At 36.4% G+C, this 24901-nt stretch overlaps 1 protein-coding gene across 1 annotated transcript in view; it reads right to left on the reverse strand.

Moving 5' to 3' along the window:
• Positions 1-1227: 1227 nt before the first annotated feature.
• The window catches only part of KPNA1 (karyopherin subunit alpha 1), a 53527-nt gene continuing 29853 nt past the window's right edge, over positions 1228-24901 (reverse strand). The window contains exons 4-14 of the mRNA XM_015812129.1: positions 23843-23942; positions 18848-18942; positions 15876-16007; positions 15475-15563; positions 14973-15072; positions 11912-12075; positions 10107-10185; positions 5474-5599; positions 4813-4940; positions 3817-3995; positions 1228-2986 (exon numbers count right to left, since the gene is read on the reverse strand). Coding sequence (XP_015667615.1) covers positions 2799-2986; positions 3817-3995; positions 4813-4940; positions 5474-5599; positions 10107-10185; positions 11912-12075; positions 14973-15072; positions 15475-15563; positions 15876-16007; positions 18848-18942; positions 23843-23942 — 1380 coding nt within the window. The 3' untranslated portion in view covers positions 1228-2798. The remainder of the gene's footprint in view (positions 2987-3816; positions 3996-4812; positions 4941-5473; positions 5600-10106; positions 10186-11911; positions 12076-14972; positions 15073-15474; positions 15564-15875; positions 16008-18847; positions 18943-23842; positions 23943-24901) is intronic.

Below are 24901 nucleotides of genomic sequence, written 5' to 3' on the forward strand. Positions count from 1 at the left end.
ATACGTAAATAAGATAATAAATCCAGTGTTGGCTTTCCCTGTTACCTACAGAAAAGGTTTACAAGCACTTCAAAAAAGATCTTTCCAAGCTCCCCCAGCCATTTTCTGAATCACTTTTAAGATAACATAATAATTACAGTCCTCTCACATTCCATTCAATCCACCCAGTGCACACCTGAAAAGTATTGACACTTGTTTCAGGAGTTTATCTCCTCTCCTTGCTCCACATTAAAAAAAACAAAGAACTACCTTCAACAGGTTACATAACTAGCAACATTTTGCAGCCTCGGCTATCTAAAATACTTCAATTATACAACTCTGGACTGTACAGTCTACTTCTACATTTCACCTATATGATAAAAAAATCTAATTAGCTCTTCTATAAACACATACACACTCCATTCATTTGAATATATGATTTAATTCACCCTTTTAAAGAGAGAACTGTCATTATTTACTAGAAGAAACACCAATGCACCATTATTGTTCTAGGAGCTTCAGAGAAAAACTTCCACTGTGAAGTTTGTGTAAATATACATATATACATACACATCAGCAACTGTCCCAGAAGAGTATGTGCATGTACAAGCTAAATATGCACACACTTATTAGTACTGGTGTACGTGATATGTTTCAGTATCACATACACACTTCATTGAAGCTAATTTACAAAATATCTAGCTCCTCTCTCTAGAACAACTATGCAATAAAGTACATGATTTAAAGCATATTATATAGAAATGACATGTAGTCGGTAATTTACCCTTTAAAAACCCAGCCACACAAAAAAAATCCTTGTGGAAATGAAATGGCCTTTTCTTTTCATCAGTGTTTCTACCATTCTTTAAGAAAGATGATTATATAAAATTAAAAATATTGTTAAAGATTGCTCATTTACTTTTGAACTACAAACTGCATATCAGGGGTCTTCAAATGTGGCCCTTTTGACTTGTGGACTTCAACTCCCAGAATTCCTCAGCCAGCGTGCCTGGCCACGTTTGAAGACTCCTGCTGCATATTGTTTACTTTCCTATGTGTAACAGATTATTTTACCCATCTTATTTCTGGTGTTAAAAATAGGGATCTCTTCCCAAACCAATCCTAGCCAATCAGGAAGCATGATTGTCACATCATCTGGAGTCAAACATGTTATGTAGACAACAATTAGCATGAGCCCATAAATTTCTTCTCTCACTTGGGGCCCAACAATCTGGACAATCAACAAAATGGACAATTAGTTTATTGCGAAATGTACCATCCTAGCCATCTTAGCTCTATTTTTAAAATCCTAAGATCAAACAAAATGGAAATTCAACTGGCATTGTAACCTATGGTACACCTTCAGCATAAGAGAATACAGTAATTTGGATTGAGGTGGCTGCTGAAGAATAGATATCAACAGAAGCTATGTGGGTCACAGGTTATAGATCAGACTTTGACAAAGTACTATGTTGTAGGTGGTGTTAGTTTTCTTTTGTGAATTGTAAACAAAGGTATGTGTTTGGAAAAGTTAAACTGAATGAAAATGCCACTTAATTCATTCATAGGACAACACTCCTGAAATAATTATATTATGCTATCAAGATCAGTGGACATGAATGTAGAAGATCAAAGCAACTGGTATTCATTTCCAAGGCCTTAAATCCAAGCTTATTAGAGACCCCCAACATCATCTTACCCAAAGGGTATTCTTCAAGAAATGGAATCTCTTAGCTACTGCAGAAGCTGAAGTACTAGTTTTTCATTGGAAACAGTTGTATTGAAAACTAGATGAAAGGTGCAAGAGTGTTAAACAGCTGAGGTGCTTATAATTTAACTGTGAAACAGATTATTATTTGGGTGTGTTGACATTATACAGGGCAGATTGTTTCTGCTATTTGTAATGAAACTGCTAATAACCAATCTGTCTGCTTTGATTTAGAAACTGCAGTTTGTGAAAGCAGATGCAAATCAGGGATCAAGTATCCTACCATAGCATCAATAATTTAGAATATTGACCACTTAGATACAGCTTTGTTTGTTGGAGCTGTACAAAAAATTAAGTTGGGAGTTTTCGTTACTGTGCTAGTGAGGTTGTGAAAGTATGCTTTAGGAGAGAGTGCTAATTTAGACTGGTAGATTTTCTCTATCAATCGCACAATTTAGGACATGTCAAAGAAAGTGCTATATTTTTAATAGAAGGATGAGCTGATTCTCTGTCTGCATTGAAGAAAGTGAGCAACTCCAAATCCTATGCAGTCAAAATGAGAGCACTGAAATCAGCTTGCTGACAATTAACAATATTCCTAGAACCTGGAGAAAAGTATTCATGGGCTGCAGGGAATAGGATAATTCTAACCATATATGCTTATAAATTAACAGGAATCCAGGCTGTCGCACAGAAGAATGCCACTCAAATTCTGAGTGTGCATTAAATATTCCTCTTAAATTCATTGAACCAGGCAGGCACCTAAAGGAATGCATGGGAAGGAAGAGTCTCTCAAAAGTCTCAGTAGACTGTGAAGAATGCTCCACATGGAAACGCTGTCCTTGTTTGAGATTCTAGGGTTACTTTTTCAGTGTATTAGGAAAATAGGAAAAATCAGGAAAAACGGTATCTTTACAGAAGTGCGCCAGTTCTGAACAATGGGCTCAGTATTTAAGATAAGCCCTTACCAAAGTGGCATCCTACAACTAAGAGGCAAATATTTTTCCAGTTGTGTTTAAGGTAGTGTATGTGCAAAGCAAGCAAATCAGCTCACACATTTATGGTAAATGAGACCTCTCTGAGCTCTACATTAATGGCAGACAGGAGCACTTCAGAGCTGGAAACCTTCCATGGGAGCCTCACACTGCTGGAAGATGTATTGCTGCTGGCCAATATCTACTTGTGGGGCAATGTTGCTGTCTTCTTCTTCTGTCCCAAAGTAATGCTCAATCAGGTCAAAGGCCTTTTGATATATTTCTTGGTTCTCATGGCTTTGCAGGAATTCAATCTTATCCAGGCCTGCAAAAAAATACAAGAACTTCCATCAAATTTTGAACTGGAAGATACAGTTGCTGTTTTAGCCTTTCCCTAAACCTAGAAACTGAACTAACAGACAGCCTGAACTCACTTATTCTTATGCAAATTGTGAAGAAGACTAGCTCTGCGCTATTCAAGATGCACTAAAATTGGTTGAGGCTTATTAATTAATGTTCTCTTTACTATCTTAGAACCTGCAGATGCCAGTTAGACAACAGAGAATGCGGTATACAAATAATTAAATATTCTCCAAATCTCTTAATGTTACAGTTCAAATAAATATGATTTGTTTTACCCAATGTAGCCAAGTACATCTTAAGGTCAAGATATGGCTCCCACAACCTTTTGTTGGGTTATACAACAGAATAGAGAGTTTTCAAATCTTGTTCTTATTTTGAGAATAAAAAGCACATTTACATTTGTACTAAACCTTTTCTATGGCAATACACAAATGTTATTTGCAATGGAATATAGGAGGCAAGAAAAAGGAAGAATATAGCAAAGATGAAGGCAAAGAGGTTTATAATAACTGCTTTAGATAAGGACTGAAAGAATAGGCACACCACACTGAAATTCAGATTAAAATAAACAATGGGAAGTAAGCCAAGACTAATCTACTGGATATTATTATATTTTCATCCCACCTTTTTTATGCATGTCTGTATGTCAACTCAAGGCAGCAAGCATAAATAGTCCTGCCAATTTTCCGCATAGCAACCCTATGAGGCAGGTTGAGCTGAGAGAGAGGGGCTTTCATGCCAAGGGAGGCTTAGAGCAAACTCAATCTCCTGGTTTCTAGTCATCATCCTTACCATAGGCTTCCTCGATGAGCGCACAGTATGGATTAATGCCAGTGCCACTTCTTCTTGCTTCTTGCTCACCCAGCCTCAGGATGTTTTCCAGTCCATTAAGTGCTACCTGCACAATTTTTGAATCCATCACGGTAAGGAGATCACAGAGTGGTTTGATGCAACCAAGTTCTACTAGATATCTGAAAACCATACCAACTGGAAGTTACCCAGAAGTTTTTGTTGCTCAAGATGCACATCACGGTTATATCACTTAAAAGCACAGATAATTTTGAAATGTAAAATTAATATGGCTCAAATGTTCTAAATACGCTGTACATAAGGAAGACTATTACTGAAAAATTAATCTATTTTCTCTGGGAAAGTATTTAGTCAGTAGTAAAATAAAGAATCGGAAAACTGCTAAAAAGTATTAAGAGGCCAGCCTAAAGCATTAATGAAGATATATCAAATAAAATTAGCAAATAAAGATGGAATAAAATTAACTAATAAAATTAGCAAAAATTAGCAAAATTTTGGTTGCAGGCAAGACAAAATAAAACATGGAATCAGCTCCTACCACAATTCCTCTATTTTAAAGTATCTTTGGGAGCAATTACAAGAAAGACAGGCAATAGCTGTGGAATGGAGATAGGGTTTGGTTCATGTTCAGTTTTTTGGGGGAGGGGGTCTGGTTTTCAAAGAATAGAAGAAAGTTGGCAGCGATGGCATTGGAAGATGGAACCAAAATTGGTTATTTTCATTTTTTGAAAAGTCTGGGAGATTTAAAATGTAAAATAATGCATTAAGCACTATAGAAGCTTATGATTTTTCTTCTGCACTTTTAACCACAATAATATAAATATATGCATTGCCAAAAATTGCACTTTGATGAATTTCAATAACAAGATTTTTGGGGGTGTTTTAAAGTCGTCAAGAACATGCAGCTCCTGGATCACCACCCTTAATGTTTTGTAATGGTTCTCATCAATCAGCTATGAGCAATTCACTACTACTTACTTTATTTGTTCAGCAGAGCCACCTGATGTTGCATTAGTGATTGCCCAAGCAGCTTCTTTTCTTGTCCGAAACTCAGCAGTTTGCAAAATATTTATTAGAGCTGGGAAAATATTGGCATCTATGACGGTCTGAAAAAGAGGATTAAATATCAAATAAAAATTGTAGACAAAATACCCTCTTCCTAGAGTTAATTTGGTGACACTCATGGCAATATTTACATCTACACTATATTATTTGGCACCAGTTAACTGGTAGTCCTTGTTTAGCGACTGCCTTGTACAGAAACCATTCAGTTACAGTGGTGATGAAACTACCTTTGCAACTAGCCTCACTTTTATAACCTTTGTGAGTCTGTAAAGCAAATGAAGCTGAAGTAAGATCATAACCCCAATTGTGGTTTCACTTAATGACTGCTTCACTTAACAGCCAAGTTGCCAGTCCCAACTGTGGTTGCTGAATGAGGACTACCTATATTTCCAAACTGTCAATATAGCTGGAATTCACTTCTCTTAAAGTTTCTGCTTAGAAATACTATATAACATTACTTGGATTATCAGGAGAAAGTTACGTCCTTTTCAAAAGCTTTATAAAGATGTCTCACTTTGTCCTTGCAAATATGTCCCTTTCTCCCCCCCCCCCCCCGGGGCAAATGATTAATTACTTGAATCTGCGCTCTGTTTCCAGCTGTAATGTTTGATATTGTCCAACATGCCTCCTTTTTGATTGATTCTTTAGGACTACTTAGCAAGTATAATAAACTTTGCAGGGCTGCACAGTTCAGTATTACCTAGAAAGAGGGAGAATAGATTTTAGACTATACTCAGATGATGTAATAAGGATAATTAACTGAAGCACAAAGACAACAACATCAGAAACAATGGTCCTAAAACTTCAACAAATAATTAAGAAAGAACTTTAAGAAAAGCTTTCAGAGAGAAGCATGACAGCAGATGGCTTATCCAGTGAGATAGGACTGGAGGGATGGTCAGTGGAAACAACATGAGTAATTATTACCAAAGGCTGAAGGGTAAAGGCAAATTCTCCCTTGTGTGGAGCTCATGGCAGAAATATGGTCCATTCCCAAGTTCTGGGATGCTTTTTCAACTATAGCCCTGGGATCCTCTTACAGTCCCCCAATTCAAGTACTAACTAGGTCCATCCCTAACTAGGCTTTTGAGATTAACCAAGAATGGCTGAGGGCTATTATGCTGTGGCATCAGAAGCAGTACTCTATGCTGATGTGTTTTTTTTCTTTTTGCTGTTTAATAGGGGTTTTTTTTTTGGGGGGGGGGAAGATGTTTAAGTGAAGATTTTGAAATGTGAATTTCAAAACAAGAACTAGAATAATAAAGAGTATTAAAGGGAGATACCAACCAAGCTGCATGGATTCCATGTAGTTCCCTGGTTTTACTGGATCCTGGATGGAGATCTCATGTAGTTCACTTGAGGGACCCATCTGCATTCACATATGGCTACTGGGGAGCAGATGGTCTTAATGCTGCTAGGCAACAGTCCCTGACCAAGGCAGGTCTGAAATCATACACTTGCTTTGTAGCCCACCAGGCACATGCATCACGGAGCCAACACGTTGGCAGCAGACCAGAGCCTAGACTGAAAAAGCCTGCTCTACTCATAGCATCATGAAGCAACTCTGTGGATGTACATGCCTGTGCCTTTCTGCTTTAGAGAGAAGCTACTGCTATTTTTTAAAAAAAGATTTTTAAGTATAAAAAGGAAAATTTCTTTTTTGCTGAGCAATTGAGTGTTGTAAGCACATAGCTGCTCATTTTATGCTACACAGAAAGGTTTGGGAGGCAAAAAGCTCTGCAGAGAGGATTTTTACATCCAGGCAGAGCTTTCTGTTTTTTTGATGGCAGGGGCAGCAATCTTGCCTTCTTCTTCTTCTTCTTTTTTTTTTTAAATCCAGCTTTTGCCAGTGTGTATGTAACGATAAAAATATTGGGTTAGGATTATAGAGGCATTTGGGGATGTAACTTGCACAGAAGCTCACTGGGTTATTTTGAATCTCTCAGATCAATCTCAGATGTTTTGTTGTGAAGATAAAATTAAAGCGGAGTATGCCACGTAAGCCATTCTGAGCTCCTGGAGAAAAAAAATCTAACCAATATGTTTTCAAAGAAATTCTCATGGAAGTATTACATAAGCAGCAGTTGAATACACAGTTTTATTTTCTAACAGCCAGCCACCACCAGGCTACCAGCAATTCTCTCGACATGTTGGATCTCCTGTTTGAACTTGAACTGCAGATCAATGGCAGGTTATGCTGACTGGCATCTGCCACACAAGTTATATTACGATAGAGGAAAGGGCTGTGGACTAGGATTTTGAGCTTAACTGATTTTTAGGTAGCTTACAAAAATGTTAAAAAATTTTGTATATATAGTTTTGAATGGCATTCATAATCCTAAGGGAATGGAAGCACATATACCTGCAGATAGCTAAAATCTTTGCTACATCTGCCTAAATAATAACAGAATAGGAAAGAATCTGAAAGCAAAACCATTCGGTAAAACCAATTTCCATATCAGACATGATAGGAGAGCCACACATTTGACTGGTTATCTGACAGCTGCACAGAACTTTTTCTCTTGCCCCAACTCTAACACGAATTAAGGGACTACAGGGATATAAAAACAGAGTAGCCATATTTTTTAAAAGGACTGGGAAATTGAAGAGCCCTTAGCTTAAACTCCTTCCAGGCAAAGAAAAAAAAAAGCTGCTACATAAAGGAAAAGTCTCTCTAGAGGAAAACCTAAAATATTTGGAATATCAACAGACATGTGGATGGAGACATCTCCAATCATCACAATATACTCAGATTTTCAAAGTGTCTTTGATAAAATTCCTCATTGACCTATCCTTTAATGCAACCTTTCTGGCTTCATGGACTGGCAGTAGCAGCAGCGGCAGTTGTGGAGGGATGGTTTCACATGTGCAATCTAGATCCCACCCATGCACAAATGAAGCTCCGCGCACTTGCCCAGCCTGGTTCCCAGCAGTCCACGGACTGGTATCAATCCACAGACTGGGGATTGGGGAACCCGCTTTAATGGATAAAAAACAAAACAAAGAGTAGAGTAAATGGCCAAGTTCTCCCACTGGTAGTTAGAAAATACAGAGAAAGATATGGTGTCAATTCCTGTAAAAATAAGGAGTATTTAAAATGTGATAGGACAGCGGATTCAATGTAGTACAGAACAGAATATAAGCTGGAAGATCATGGGAAGTCTGGGGATATGTTTAAAAATGACCCAATGAAGTCTAATGAAAAGGTTAGCCTTATTCTCTTATAGAATATATGAAATATTAGCCAAAAATTATCAATTATGGATGGCCCAACACATAATAGCTTTTCATGTAGCTGATAAGCCTTGGTCATTTTCAAAACAATAGTTTTCTCCCCAAATAGCATGTACACTTAACTGTTAAACCATAAAATCAATGCTTAATCACTGCTAATCAGAATATCATAGAATATTTTATCAAATGCTTGCGTCAAATATTAATGAGTGCATACAGCAAATAAAACACTAATAATAATCCATGTTGATCTTTGGCAATTATTCGCTATTATGATTCAAGGGTGGGGTTAAAGTGATGGAGGATACAGAGCGAGAAAGAAAATGTTAGCCTAGAGCACAGACTTATACTATTTTTCAACATCTAAACAACTTTTTCTTGAAGCCTAAGCATGCTGCATTCCCTCCTTCACACCCACCTCAAAACCCAATGATTGGAATCGGTTTGGTTACAGGGCAATTTACTAAGAGAAATCAGACTTTCCAAGTCTGGCATTTGAAAATAACAAGCGTATTTATGGATACAGATCACTACATTACTTGATACTCAACCACTCACCTGTTTAAACACCACTAAGATTATTTAGATTTGTAGATTCATTTTGAGGAAGGAGAACATGTTCAGAACCAAATGTGAAAACACTAACATTCTTGTGTTAAAAAAGCAGCTATCATCAAGGAACACCTACAAATGCAGGAAGTGGCCTTACCCGGAGACAAATGATTGGGTTCATTTCAACAGTACTGTCCAATAACTTTCTATTATTTCAGGAAGTTTTTGAAGTCAGAATCCAGTTATTGGGTGGGGTGTGATTTCTTTATCTTTCTGCGGATTCTGCCATACTCCTGGGCGGAGGGGGGAAGCGATGGGCACTACAATGTATCCTCTCTGCTTTGCTATGGCCGGCCATCTGCTTTATCTCTAGCTCTAGATGTCTCCGGCCATCTGCTTTATCTCTAGCTCTAGATGTCTCCGGCCATCTGCTTTATCTCTAGCTGCGCAAAGACCTAACAGCCTAACAACCTTGGAAATGGTGAATTATCAACCCCGTTCCCACAACAGGTTTACACCTGAAGATTGGCTCATTTGAACTGACCGGATAGACTATTGGGGTGGGGTTTGCCAGTTGCTCCTTTAACCTATTGCTTCGTGCAGGAAACCCTCAGATCCTGCCTTTTATGCCTGCTGTTAACTTCTCCTAATAAAAGTTCATTTTGGAATGAAGCTGTTCCAGGAGTTCTGCTTTCTTGGGAAGAGGGATTGAGGCAGGTCCTTACAGTTAGGAGCTTACTGCAATATTTTCATTTCTGTTTAAATATTTCTACACCATTTATGATATGTGATGAATCTCCAGGCATTGCAGAAAATTCAAACATATATAGATCTGGTTAAAACATCTGCTCAACCACTCAGCAAGCTTATTAATATACTAATAAGCAACAATATGTGTGACCCTCACAAAAAGAAAAGTGTGAGGAAGGAGCATGGCCCTACCTCTGCCATCACACATTTTATATCAGTTTTTTATTCAAATTCTATGTAAAAATAACATTATTCAGGGTTAAGTACTAATTCAATAATTTTATATTTTCTGTTACCAAGAGTTGAACAATAAGAATGAAAAGGCAATATATATTTACAGATGAATCCTATTTCTAAATCATTAAGAAGGAATGTAGCAGATCATGTGAAATTATTTATGATCTAAAGATTTAACTGCACTTCAAATAAATAAAATTAATAGGCAGAGACATACCTATTCAGCAAATTATATGTCTCAGACCCTGTAAAATAACTGAAGTAACTTTCACTGAACCTCAAAGCACTAAAATCTGAAATACAATAAGGAAACTATGTTGTCCTTCGCCCAAAAACCTTGTGTTTTTATGATGTCCCTCAGATGGGAAAATTTACTTCTGTCCAATGACTTGTTTGAAATGAATACATTAAGTTGCAGTATAAAAAAATAATACCTGGGTCTGGATATCATCTCCTGTAACAATATTCCCAACTGCTCGCAAGGCAGGTGATATTACTTTGTAGTCATTGTGCCTAAAACAAGAAAAGGATGCAGTTTAACAGATGTAATGCTCTCTTATAATCAAGAAGCACAGTAAGACTCCAAAAAATCAAAATCTGATTAAAAAAATACCACACAGGAAATTATTACTAGACTGTAAAATATAGACAAATATTTATTCAAATGTAGATATTTTGTGATGATTACTATGTGGTGTCATTGTTTTTATACTACCTTTTTTTCAATGAATACTCATGAACATATGACACTGTAACATTTCTGGGTATGTTTTGCTTTTGGGTTGAATGTAATAGTAATACTAAATATTGTTTATTATAATATTGCTGTACAGTTGTTGTCAAAGGCTGAAACCAAATTTGTCACATTCCTTGAAAATGAGTCATGAATGGTTAAACAAAAACTGCATATCAAAAGTAGACAGAGCTACATCAGTCTGAGAAGAGACTGTGTGAATCCATATATGAAAACTATGCACAGATTTAAATTGCCAATAATTAAAACATACAAAATGGAGAATGAATAAGGATCTATCTTCTACTGTTAAATGGGTAAACCATGTATAAAAGAAGTAACATGTCTGAATTCAGTACTTTTTTTTTTAAATAACTATTTTGTATTTTGGGAAAAAAAGCCATTGAATGAAAGAAAAATTTTACCCTAAGGGGAGTCCAGAGTAAACTGAATAAAAATGTTAGTAAACAAATTCCTGTTCTTTGAATCAAAGGTTTTCACTACTTAGAAACTATAGCAAATTATTAAAAATATAAGCACTGTTCTATACTTTCCTAATTTACCAGTTTATTGCGGGCAAAGTAGGATTTTTTTTCTGGAATGTATAAAAAGATTCAACTCAGTATCTTTATATACCTCCTGCAATGCAAGTATAGTTCATACTTGTTTAGTATTGCATTGCAGAATGTTAAGGCATGTGATCCAGCATTAATTACACATTATGAATATAATGTCCATAATTGTTCATATTACATTTTGTAATTTTGGGAGATTAGAGGAAGCAATTGGATGAGGGGAGGGGAACCATATATGTAGAACAATCCATATGAAGCTGTAATTTATTGCTTCCATTCCTCCTTGGCCAGTTGGTGGGTGTCTGCTGTTTGTGTGTGGGAGTAAAAGGTGTGCAGATATGAATCAGCTTAAGCAAAATGTGACTATATTGTACTCATTAAAGCTACAGGTTAGCTTTAAAGGATTCTTTCCATGCTATTCTGTCATTTAGTGTAGATAACCCAGTCATCCTTAATCCCTCAGAGTTTATTATCTCACAGAGATGTGTGCAGTTCCCCACAAAAGCCTCCAACTGTTAATCTTGGTTACATGTCCAGCAATGTCAAGATGTCATTTCCCAGTTTTTCATAAACTGTGAAGCATAGGAGGAAGAGTTGGTTAAATAGGCCTCAAAGACTGGGCAACTACAAGAGATATTGCAATATAGGCAAGTTTTACTTCCAAATAAAGACCTTACTTAATCTTCATCAAGATCATAGCTAGCCATTTTGTAGTATTCTAAGAGAACAGATATTGGAAAGATGTGCTGTAAAGCCAAGATGACTGCTTGTTTAAATGCTATTCTAAAAGGAGGCACTGGAACCAGATGAATCAGTCACTGAATGTGAAACAAACGTTGATTCAATCTTGCACTGATACTGGAAACAATAATTTAATAATTTAATTTATTTATAAATTATTTAGATCATTTATTTGATCTAAAATCCTTACATCAACAGCTCTACAAGTCTCCTACACACTCCGGCATCAATTACAGCCTGAATTTTATCATTGGGTCCATCAGACAAGTAGGAGAGAGCCCAACATGCATCTGCTAGAACATCTGTGTCATTAACAAACAGCAGCCATGAGAGTACACTCAGACAGGGTGATACCTGCAAAGGAAGAAAGAGGAAAATAATTAATCAAATGGTTTCTATTAAAATGATACATGAACTGCTTCTTACTCTGAAGGTTGCCAAAACTGAATTCTTATGTATAAAAAGAGTGCTCCACTATACATCAAGTGAAGACTGTAAAACTGAACCAGTCCAACAATAAATAATTGGAGTGAAAAAATGTAAGAACAATTGGACTATCACTGTTCATTTTAATATTTTGAAATTAAGAAGAATTTCACATAGTTTCCACTGAAAAACAAAAGTTAGAAACCAATTCTCCTTTCAGATTTTACCCAAACTGAAATATGTATTGCTTATGACAAATTACTGGTCTTTTAAATAACTCTCCATTTAGTAATACATTTGCGTCTTGTGTTTGATTTTGCACAACACTTGGAATCTTACAGAGGTAAAGAAACATTTTGTAGGGAAAGGACTCCTGCTTTCAATGTACATAGTAATTACTGACTTATTACCTAATTCCTAAAGTACAACTGTGGCTTTAAAACAAGTCACAGATATAATTACCAGTACATGTCGTTCAAAAAGAAAAAAATACTTATCAAGATTTTCTATTTTTGAGTCTCTTGGAGAACATTTTTTAAACAGTAAGAATGGTGGAGATTTGAATGCTTACTCTGGAGTAAGCCATGAGAAAACAAGCAGTAGAAAATTGGACATTCTGAGTCTCACACTAGAACAGCAATACAGCTTCTAAACCAGGGGTGTCAAACTGGTGACCTGTGGGCCGGATGCGTCACACGCAGACCACACCCACCCCAGCTCCGCAAAGGCAAAAAAATGTTGCGATACGTCACGATATGTCATGTGATGTGAGTTTTACACCCGTGCTCTAAACTCTTAACACTGTATAAATTCATTATTTTTTAAAATAATGCAACTATTCATAAAGACAGTTCCTCTTATCCCTTGACCATTAGGTTTATTTGAAAACTTTTGATGAATAATTCTGTCAAATAATTTTTGAAAGTCCAAACGTACAATATTGCTGAGGCCATCTCCAGCCACGTTCCTCTTGACGCTCTAAAATGTTTTGCTGATGAAATCAAGATATATTACATTTACAGTATTCTCACATTGGGTTTTCCCCTTCCCAGTGCTATACAGCAACTTATTGTAATATTTTATCTATAATATTTTCCTCAGGTAGACAAGTTACTATGTGTTCTGTATCCAACACAAACTCATCCTGTCATCAAATCATCTACAACTAAAAGCCTTCAACTCTATGGGGGAGTATTCTTGGTATGAAAGAATATGCATTCATCATCCAAGGATTAGGGCTCTTCTTTGGGAACATCTCAGTCGTCTATGAAATTATTGTCCTGCTCCAGCTCACACACTTCAGAGAATTCAACGGATTTATTCAGGCTTTCCAAGCCCTTCCAAGAATCTTCCCCAGAAAATCCCCAATCCAGCGACAGGGCAACCCCCCCCAACAAGTTCACAGCTCAGTTCTGGAATGACTCCAGCATGAATCCATGAAGCTGGAGAACTCCACAAGACAAGACAAAATAGAAGCCAGGCAAGGTATAAATACTGGGACCTGGAGATAGTTTGGGTTCAAGGCAAAGGCAGGTCCAACAGGCAGATCCAAGAGTCAAGACACAAATCCAGGGTCTAAAATCCATAGTCATGGTCAGGAAGCTCAACTAAGAGGCTGGCAAATGCTAGGCATCAAAACAGATGCGTTGTTCCCAGTGTCGTTTCCCTCCTCCCATAGGGCTAAATAGCTGGCGCCCAATGCAGCCTATCCAGAGGGGCAAGGCTGCTGCTTCACAAGTAGCCAGGCTGACCTCCTGTCCCTTCTTCACCCTGTGTGCTCTTGGACTGGTGGAGAAGGTAGTTCCTCCTTCTCCTTGCTGGCCAGCTGCAGCTGCACGCTCTCTCCACCTGAAGACTCAGGGCAGTCCTGTTGCAGCTGTGCTTCAACTGACCCATGCTCAGCTGGCTGCTCATCTGATTGGTCTCCCTATGATCGCTCCACTGTGCTTGGACTCGTTGCTCCCTGCTCAGAGCCACCGGCAACCTCCGGACGTGTTGTCACCTCTGCCCATCACATGCCTGGAACTGGCTCAACCTCCTTTGAGCTGGCGTCCGAAGAGGTGTCCAGGGAAGTGTCCGAGGGGGCCATCACAATTATGTCCTTCCCCAAGTTCCTTATTCTTCTTGACAGCAAGGGAGTTATTTTTTTGAAGACTGAAATAAAGTTAATACATCCCAAATTATCTCCCCTCTGTATCTCTCCATCTCTCTAGCTCAACTATCTGGTGTTCAACAAAACAAACTTATTCCCTGAGCACAGGAGATCAGTGCACCAAGCACAAGCCTGTGATTTAGGCAGATGATCACAAAAACTGACATCCTGTGCAATATACCAAAAATAATGTAGGTGTTGTTGGCAAATCTAGCTTACTGTTTCTTTAGAAATGTTTTTGTTTAACCATAGGAGCTATGTTTTACCTCCTATGATATATTTCTATAGAGTTTGGACCCCTGTCTTCTTCCATGTAGATCTCGTTTTTCACTCTGAAAAAAAATCAATGGTTTTCAATAAGTTTGCAAAAAGGGAAAGAAACTTCCCTTTGTTTCTCAATTACTGTACTTGAGGTACTTTGTCCCCTCTATTATTAATAATGAGAAATTAGCCACTTCTTCTCTGTGCAGGAGTTGATTGCTATTCCAAAGAAATATTCCAGAAATATTATTTATAGCTTACAGAAAAATAGCAATAATTGGTACAGCTGAGAATGAGAAAGTAATTGTGAACAAGGCATTCTGAGAAAATAAACCTATGTGAACAACTTTTAGAAAAAGTTTTGGAAAAAGCACCTTTGGGACATTAACTCCTCTTGAATTTTATTCTGTACCTTAACAAAATCTGGAGGAGGGTTCTTCCCTCTGCAAAGATTAGATAGTGCCCATACTGCATTCCGAGTCATGGTAAGACGATTCTGTTTGGAAAGCAATCTGAAAATAGAAATAGAGGTTTGCAATATCATCTTCTTGCGTAGTTGATTGACAATATATTTATTATTATATTTATAGTTATTATTCAGGCTTATGAGATGCTCTACCTATGAACCAACTGTAAGGATGTTTTTATTTTTAATGAGAAATTACCAATTGTGAAACACGTTCTTATTTTATCTACACTACACTTTATATTTCACCTTCATCAAGGAAATGAAGGTCGTATAAGTCAGTTTCCCCTATGGTATTCCATCCAAGCACATTGTTTAGTTGTAGGATGGCCTGTCAGTTCATAAACTGGAATTCATTATTTTGCTGTACATTGCTGGTAAATATTTGCTTTTCACAAAGATTATATCACCCTTGCTAATAAACCTGAGTACCATTTGCATCACTTACTGTAATAGAGGGGGCAAGATGTTGCAGTCGAGTACATAGTCTCTACACATGGTACTATCACCTGCAATATTACCTAGAGCCCAAACAGCCTGAGAAAGAAAGAAAAGTGTCAGAATTAAATATGTTTAGTATAATCTTCAGTGTCCTGTATTCCATTACAAAGACTTTTCTAATATTATATTATGCATCTAAGAAGATTTAAAGACTATACTTCCAGGCTAACTATTCAGTAAAATAATAATACAATTTAAACAGTAATAAATCATAAAGTCACAGTAAAACAAGACACAACATAGCAATCTAGTAAGATAAAGTAACACTATAAAGACCATTTTCAATTTTGGAGAAATCCATACTACTTAATTTCTTTTCCCCCCCACTTTATTTTCTGAGAATCTAACCTGTTCCTGAACATCTTCAAATTCTGAGCTGAGTAGTTCTATGAAGATAGGAACAGCTCCTGCTTGGATCACAATCCGAGTTTGAAGGGAATTTCCAGAGGCAATGTTAGTCAGAACCCAGGCAGCTTCAAACTGCATTAGGAGATAGAAAAAGCTTCAGCCACTGATTTTTAAAATATAATATTAAATTCCATTTTATTTGTATTTACAGGGTCACATATAAATTACCAGTAATAACAAGAAACACAGGGTTGTGTTTAATATCTTAGTATATAGTATCTAAGCATCTATGGTTTCTCCACTGATCTAACTTAGAAGTCAGATCAAGCTAGATTTAAGAAAAAGGATATAGAAGGTTAAACAGAAATTACTGCTTTCATTCACAATATAATTGCAAATAACCATATTTTAGTGTCTAAACCAGCCTATTTATATCGTATCAGTTCTCAAATTTAAGAGAGCTTTATCTTCAGCTCCATTTAATATCCTCCCCATAGCTTCCTGAAAGGAAAATATAAAAAAACTCCATACGAAACTCAATACCACCCTTATGATATGGGTGCTATAGAAACCACAGCCCCATGTTCTTCTGTACTGCCAGTTCTACAGGGACGTTCAGTACCAGTTCATGGCCTCTCTTTTCTTTAAATTTCCTGGGTACTCTGATAGCTTTTAGTTGCATCATCTATCAAATAGTCAAGAGAAATTTCTCTAAAAGTAGCAAAAGTTTGCTAATTATGTGTAAGCCTCGCTCACAAATGGTTGCTAGTAGTTCACAACTGAGACGTCCTTGCTTATTGACCATTCATTCAACAACCAAAGTTACCGAAGCAATGAACAAATGATAGTTACACTTGATCCCCAAAGTTACAGCTGCAAAGCCCCAGCCATCACTGCTGCCCTGCAATACACAACTGACCTTCATCATCTTCCTTTCATTGCTAACAAGGTCCACTGACCAACCTGGTCCTCTGTGGCTGTTGGTTATGCCAGGCCTTCTTCCCAAGGCTGCTTGCACCCTTCTCCAAATAGCATGCTCCATTCTCATAATGCTTCTAAAAGCTTCTGAGGCCTTCCAAAGCATTGCAAGACGGTTGTACACACCAGTCTCCAAATTGTGCACGCCATTCTCACAATGCTTCTGAGACCTTCCGATGCATTGCAAGAACAGCATGTACAAATTGAAAAATGGTAGGCACAGTCTTATGAGGTTTAAGATTTCAGAAGCCATTCAAAGGATGTGCATGTTATTTGTACAATGGCGCACACTATTTGGATCATTTGCCTTAAGTCACATTTTTATAAACAAGCCATAGTGCAAATAGTGGTTTAAGGCACATGTACAAAGTGATTAATATGGGGAAAACAAATAAAAAGGAAGAGAAAGAAAAAGATTTGGCTGCTTAAAGCCCACCCTTTTAAAATGAACATCTTGGGGTGTAATTAAAAGGGAAGAGAATGCCACTAAAATCTCCAGAATTACCTGCCTTTATTTTCATATCTCCAATTATAGATACTAAAATATTTGAGTCCAGGCTTGTATCCCTTTAGAACAGGGGTGTCAAACTGCCGGCCCACGGGCCAGTTGCATCATGCAGAGGTCACGCCCACCCCAGCTCCAGCAATGCAAAAAGTCACGATACGTCGCAACATGTCACATGATGTGGCGAGTTTGACACCCATGTTTTAGAGAGAGACAGACAGAAATTGATAACAATAGGGAAAGCTTCAGGGAAGGGAAAAAGCAGCCCTTAGTCTTCAATCTACTACCTGAACAACATTACAAGGCTCATGGACCAAACTGTATGAAATCAGTATTAGTTCACACTAATACTGATCCTTTGTACAGATTTGTGTAAAGAACTCTACCAAACAACACAATGTAAATTGTGACAAACAAACATATTCACTTTTGTAGCCTTATGGTACGTAACTTTATGCAACAGCAAGTGTTGCTGACATCTGTTAGATGTGTTCCCTGGTATATATATCAACATAACTGGTTAAGAAATAGTATGATTTATCAGAGATAAATAAATTGACTGATTTGATCAAAGAAAAAAAACAATTATTTTTGTTTCTACTTGGAAACCGCTTCTAGACTTTGTGCTTGAGGTGGAAAAAAATGAAACTTTGATTTTGGATTTTACTAATCAGATAGATCGGTTGTTATAGAAATGGCTAGTTTATAATATTATGTAAAAGTAAAATGATATTACTATTTTATTCCCTTCTTTTCTACGTTTTCCCTTTGCCCTCCCCTATTTTTCCTATTATTTGCTTTTGTATTTGTATTTTATATTATAAACTAATAAAACAAACAAACAAAAAGAAATGTTATGATTAAAACATAGAATCCTAAGAGTAATATAAGAAAAATACATTAGTTTTAATATCCTTGGGAGATTAAATGAATTGATAGTGAGAAAATGCCTTGATGAATTCTGTCTTCCATCTTAATTTAAACTGAAGGGATTTTGCACACAAACATCTCACTAGTAGAGGGGAAGATGTTATAGCACAGGGGTGTCAAACTGGTGGCCCGCGGGCCGGATGTGTCACGTGCAGGCCACACTCACCCCGGCTCTGCAAAGACAAAAAATGTCGCGATACGTCATGTGACGCGATCGAGTTTGACACCTGCGTTTATAGCACATCAAGAGCGTCATTAAAGTTTACTATTAAAGATGCATTTACATGTATATTTATGCATCCATTTTGGGGTTAAACAATTTATAAGCGAAGAAATAGGAAATAAAAACTAACATTCACTCCTCCCAACTGAGTGGAAATAAAGTAAAATGAGACAATGTTCCTTGTACAAATAATTTTTTTAAAGCTGAACTATTAAGTTCTTCATGATAAAAGATTTCGAGCTGTCATACAGTACTTTGACTTCAGTGAGTTTAGATTTTTTAAAATTATGTATGAATACGCATTTTACAACTAATGAATACACACAAACATCACACCTGTAATGTGCAGTTTTCCTTCCGCTTCAGGAACTCCACAAACCTGGCAACAACTCCTGGTGTGCTGATAACTTCATCTATAGGTGGATTTGGTTCTGTTTGAGATGATACAAAATAAAAATATATTAAAATAACACTGTTATCCTTTAAATATGAAGCAATTTAACATTTGGGCGGGTAGCTATAGTATGGTCTGTATCATAAATGTAAAACCATTATTTTAAGATACGATCTGAATCACATTTTGAACTAGGTGCTATTTTGCCAAAAAGGGAAAAACAAAAATTAAGGCAATTGATTGATAAATTAAATGATAAACATATAGTTTCACTCACCGTCTTTTAACTGATTTTAATTATAAAATATATGATAGAATTTAGTATAAAGTGCATAAATAGATTCATGTTAAAGGTTTTAAACAATTTGTGCACTCATGTATCATCCCATCTATTTCTCTCTCACATACCACTTTGTAGAATTTAACTTTTCACCAACTGGCTTTCTGTACCTATAAATCAAATGATTCTAGAGAAACACACGCAGACAGGGTCTCTGTTCTTTATTTCCTTCCCTTTCTAAAATACTTATTTTATTTGCCTCTAAAGAACATGCCAGGCTTCCTTCCCTTTCCTCTCAGTTCAGTTTTCTTTCTCCTTCAGCTCTGGCCTGTTCTCACCTGATAGGCTTTTTCTCCATAATAGAGAAAAGTACATTATAGACTGTAAACTGTAAGACGACTTGAATAACCCAGCCATTTTATCATTATGTTATTTCCTTAATAAACCTTATATTTTAGTTTCTTTCATGCAAGTGCCTGCCCCAATACTAGACATTTGAAAGTGGAGTCATTGTAAGGAGAATGGAAAACTAGTCTTCACCACACTTTTCAATGTCCCAGTCCCTCCTCCCATCTAATGATGACAACAAATATGCAAACAAGTGTGTGGAACTAGGAATGGAACCTGAATAGTCTCAAACTTATTTATTTAATTTAGCTATAGCTGAATGGTTCTGGAAAAAGAGTGTTTCCTGAAAAATTCTCTGTCTTCCACAGTGAGAGAGGAGGAAGAAAAGGACATTAAAAAAAAAGCAGCATGTGGGAATGATACAACAGGTGAGAAATACACACCCCCAATTTCTACTTCAATAAGAGAAAGCAACAAAAATTTGCAATTATATACTGCAAATACAGAGACAGAAGGTATGCAGCTGAAATTCAGCAATTCTATTTGGGATCTATATATTTCATTCTACAAGGCATTTTCCTGTTCATAAGTTTTCTTCAATTTAATGTTATTGGATTTCATTGCACTTAATTGTAATTACCAATAATCCAGCTTTTTTATGCTAAATATCTGCATCTCTATTTCAATCTGCAGCCCCTAAATCTGTTCAACGATTTTTCTCAGGAATGTAAGGTGGCAAGAAGCATCTTTTTATGTGGCATTTTGAAATGTTTTCAATATTTATTATGTTGAATTTTAAACCTAACTTTTCCTGGTGTTGATTTTATTTTATTTCTGTGCCATTTATCTTGAGTTTTTGAAAACAGAAAGGAAAAATATTAAATAAATCAATAGCGAATACTCTACATCTAATCAGAAATTCAACTGAACAAATCTAGTAATAGTATAGAAAACATCTGGATTAAAACAAGTGGGGTAACAAGTAAAAAATACTATTGTTGGTGTCAATTACTGTTTGCCCACATATGGAAAAGATGCTGCAAGTGTATCTAAAACCAAATTACAAATATTTTAAAAAGGGAAGGGGATGAGTTTAATCATTCAAACCAACCATTGAAAAAAATTCTGCCAAGTATAATTCTAACGAAATTTCTGACTTGTGTCAAATTACTCCTTCAGAGGGTGAAGGAAGGTCAGCTATTCTTAGCATGAATCTAATAAAAATATTAAGATTCAATTAAATTTGATTATAGTCAAAAACATACCTTAAACCTCAAAAAGTGGATCCTGTGGCAGAACACTCTTATGGGAAAAAGAGCTTAAGATACATGAGAGTTTCTTTAAAAGAAGATACTAAAAGCACTATCACAAACAATTCCAGTGAATAAAAATTCCAGAGGGCATAAAAAGAAGCCCACATGACAATTAAAAAACATAGTGTTATTGAAAGCTAAAGTTCAGAGTTTGTGAAAGATGCTGAGCATAAAGATGGATGCATTGAGCATAGAATTATAAGAATCAGTATTAGGGCCTAGTACCTTTTTTTTTTTACACAATTACTTGATTTAAGAGGTGGCAGTAATGCTTATTCAATCTGTAGATGGCTTAAAATTGGATGGGATAGTTAATATTAGAAAGAGAAATTATGATGATCTAGCTGCAAAAATGGCAAATATAAGTTAACTCTTGATCAACAGAATTGTAATTTCTAAATCATTCTGCATTGGTCTAACCATCCCAAATACTGTGTTTCATTCTGGGCCCTATATTTTAAGGATTCAGGACAACTGGAACTGTTCATGGAAAAGTGAGGAAGATGATCAAGGGACCAAAACCTAAGTTCTGTGAAGAGAGTTGAAGGAATTACGCAAAATCAAGTCTTAAGGACAGAATATTTAAAAGAGAATAGGAAAGCCCTGTTCAAATATCTCATGCAGAAGGTGTTCCCCGTTGTTGCAGAATCCAAATAGAACCATGGATTTAAGTTGCAGGAAGGCAAAGTTCAATTAGGTTATAAAAGTTACTGAATTACTGTAACAGTAATTCAACAGGTGGGAAAATGGAGTTTTGACAAATTGTGGACATAATTTAAAAAAGAAACTTATGATAAACTATGCAGTAACAACTGGTTATATTCAATATGCTAGTGATCAGATATTAAACATTGCCTTTAAATATTAATAAAGACCAGGAGTAGCATTTGGATCTTCATTTTGTGTTGCAGAATTAAGAAAATGATTACATAAATATTTTAGAGAAGAAGGGTGTGTGATGAGAAAGGATATAGGAAAACCACAAAAGATGTTGTAAGTGTTAAGTGATCTATAAAAGAAGAACCCAACAGCAAAGATGCTATGTGAAATCTACTTGAAGCAAACAAATCCTTGCAATTACCATGAAGATCCTTTTCCTTCAGTGGATAGAGGGAAATCCTCTTCTGGGTTGCTCCTCCCATTCAGTCTGATAGATACAACTAAAGGTTTCGCATGCTCCCACTGTGGAAGGAAGCAGCCCCTCCCCTTCAGTTTTTGAGATAAACTCCTTCAGAATATAGAAGGATGAAAAACAAAAGATAAACAGGAACAGGTGTTTTCTCTTCCTCTGCTGGGTGAGCATTCACTTGAAAGGGATAGAAGCAGTCTATGCCCATCAAGATGGCAACTTTTCTTTCCCTCAAGATACTGGTTACATAGAGAGGAGGCCCCCTGTGAGGTAGTGTAGTCTCCTTTGCCCTTGGGGGAGATGGGTCATGAGGGTTGTATGGGGAGAGGTCTGCCAAGGTTACCTGGTGCATCCAATGGCAGAAGTCCAGATGAAACGCCGATCACTTGGTCGTGGGAGGTGGGAGATTGGCTGCTCGTTGTCTCTAGGCTTAGTCCCTTCCTACCCCATGGTCTCTCAGCTCTTCATGGGGATTGAGGGAGTTCTGTTCACCTGCAGAGGTGGCACAAGTGGAATCTATTGACTCAGCTGTTGAGCCAAGAACTGCTCCTGGGATAGTCTGTGGAAGGGAGGCTGCTGCCGAGGGGTAGGGGAAAGGCTTTAGGAGGAAGACCGGTACCTCTTCAAATCAGAAATACACTGTATGTTTTGATCCTCCTCTTAGGGCAAGTGGAGAAGAGCAACCCAGATAAGGAAAATTTCCTCCACTGTGGAACACTGGATCCCTGAATGTACGCTGTTTTACAAAACTGAATGAACTATAGGTCTATATAAAGTCTAATCGTGTAGAGAAAGAGCAGAGCAGAGCAGACTTCATCTACAGAGTAATCTACATATGTAACTTCTATGGACAGTGCACTAGTTCATTCTCTATTTTCCGACTTTGCGCTTTCTATGACCTCACATCCAAAAGTACATTGTAGTATGAGAAGTATACATGTATATGAATGAATAATGAATGGAATAGGTAATTAAAATATATTGTTTAGAATTATAAGCTCATTTCATCCACCTGCTTCTCCTATACATAAATATTTCTCCATAAAATTTATATAAAATATGAATTATTTTTCATTGTGTTCTAAAAAATTTTCCTCTTTTAAACTTGATATCGTAAAAATAGGTCTACAACTTCTTTGGGGTGGTGGGTATTATCTGATATTCTGAAAACCCATTATGAGTTCAGCTGCAAAATGATTACTGAGTGGGCATATACCCGGATTGGAATAAACAGTTGCCAGAGCAATGCAGTGATTAGGACCTGAAGATACACAGAAACCTGTTAGGATTTCCTAACTAAATGTAACTTTTCCTAAGACTCTATTCTTGCTGTGACAGCCCCAAGACCAAGAAAAAATGCAGCTGCTTTAAACTTTTTGAGTCAGGTGCAATGCACATATCTAAGAATGCTCTGGATTACATTTTGCCCTCTGAATTCACATCACTGTATAGCTCTACCAGTTTCAAGAATGACTCTCCACCAAGACATGACCTACGACCTCTATTTACCTTTGTCTATTTTCTGGACATGAAACAGAAATACAGGGAAGCAGCCATTCACCATGCATTTTTCTAGGAGAATTTAGGGATCACTGGCATTCTCAGAAATAATGAAATAGTTGCGCATTTGCTCTAAATTTGCAAGATGCCATCCATCCAATATTTTAAATCATTTTTTTAAAGGTAGGAAGTTGAATGGAAATGAGCCTGATGAGCATCCAGGGAGGTTTCTTTGGGCACTGGTATTCCTGGGCTCCTTACCTGGCATCCTGTTAATGTGTAGTAACTGCAATAATAGGACAACTTCGATGGAAACCCACAATACGTGCTTAGGAGCAGCAACTTTCTCTAGTACTCTTGCACTCACCTTTTGAAAGAAGTTTTCGGAACTTTTGGGTAGCTGAGAGCTGCTGTTCTGGACTATTGGAAAAGATCATCTCAGTCATGTCAGAGGTGATCACTGCATTCTACAATTCCAAATGGGGAAAAAACACTTAAAAACTGCTTCAAAATTCAAAAAATTAAATTGAAATTCTTAAATTTAAGAACATTTACGTAATTAAATTGGACTCTAAGAGGCATTGTTCTCATTCATGAGGTTTTTTTTTGTAAAATAAATAGTTTCAAAAAGACAACTGAATTCAACAAAAACAATTCCAAGTGCAAATGAAGAAATTACAATCTTAAAATATATTTCGTTATTAAATAAAAATTCCAAAAGCAACTCTGGGAGCTAAGATATGGATAACTGCAAAGGTGAATATTTTTTTCCTTCCATATCCATATTCAATTTAAGGAATATATTCACATAACAGAAACAGAATTCATATGAACAGGGTTAAATTCTTGAAAGAAACACATAATAGTGCTATATATTATCATTATTGCTTTATTAATATTTATACTGACTACAATGGCTAAGAAAGTTATAAAGAAAAGGAAGAATACTGAAGTTTAGTGAAGTATTAAGAACTATACAGTGAGTGCATTTAAATATTATTTAGCACATATAGAACTGTCTTCATTAGAACCTGAAGTCAATTAAAAAAATCTATTTATTTATTTATTTTCGAATTCATCTATTTATTTTAAAGGTTTAATCAATTTAAGTACAATATGATCAAAACAGTTCTGGAAAAAATATTTTTAAATAATTGTGATAGTTGCATGAATTGTTTTCTCTACAAAAAAGGGAAAGGTGAATTTTCACTTGCTGTGAAAATTCTCTCTGGTTTGATGCAAAGGAGACATCCTGGGAAGCTAAGAGAGCCACACTAGTAAAGGTTGCTGTTATACTATTTCTGCCAAAGTCCTCATTTCAGGTCTTAATCATGACCAACTAAAAGGCTGTCAAAGAATCCCTACTGAGATTATTATTATTATTATTATTATTATTATTATTATTATTTATTGAATTTATATACCC

The sequence above is a fragment of the Protobothrops mucrosquamatus genome, unplaced genomic scaffold (genome assembly GCF_001527695.2).
Source record: "Protobothrops mucrosquamatus isolate PMUCROS unplaced genomic scaffold, P.Mucros_1.0 scaffold69, whole genome shotgun sequence".
NCBI classification, from domain to species: domain Eukaryota; kingdom Metazoa; phylum Chordata; class Lepidosauria; order Squamata; family Viperidae; genus Protobothrops; species Protobothrops mucrosquamatus.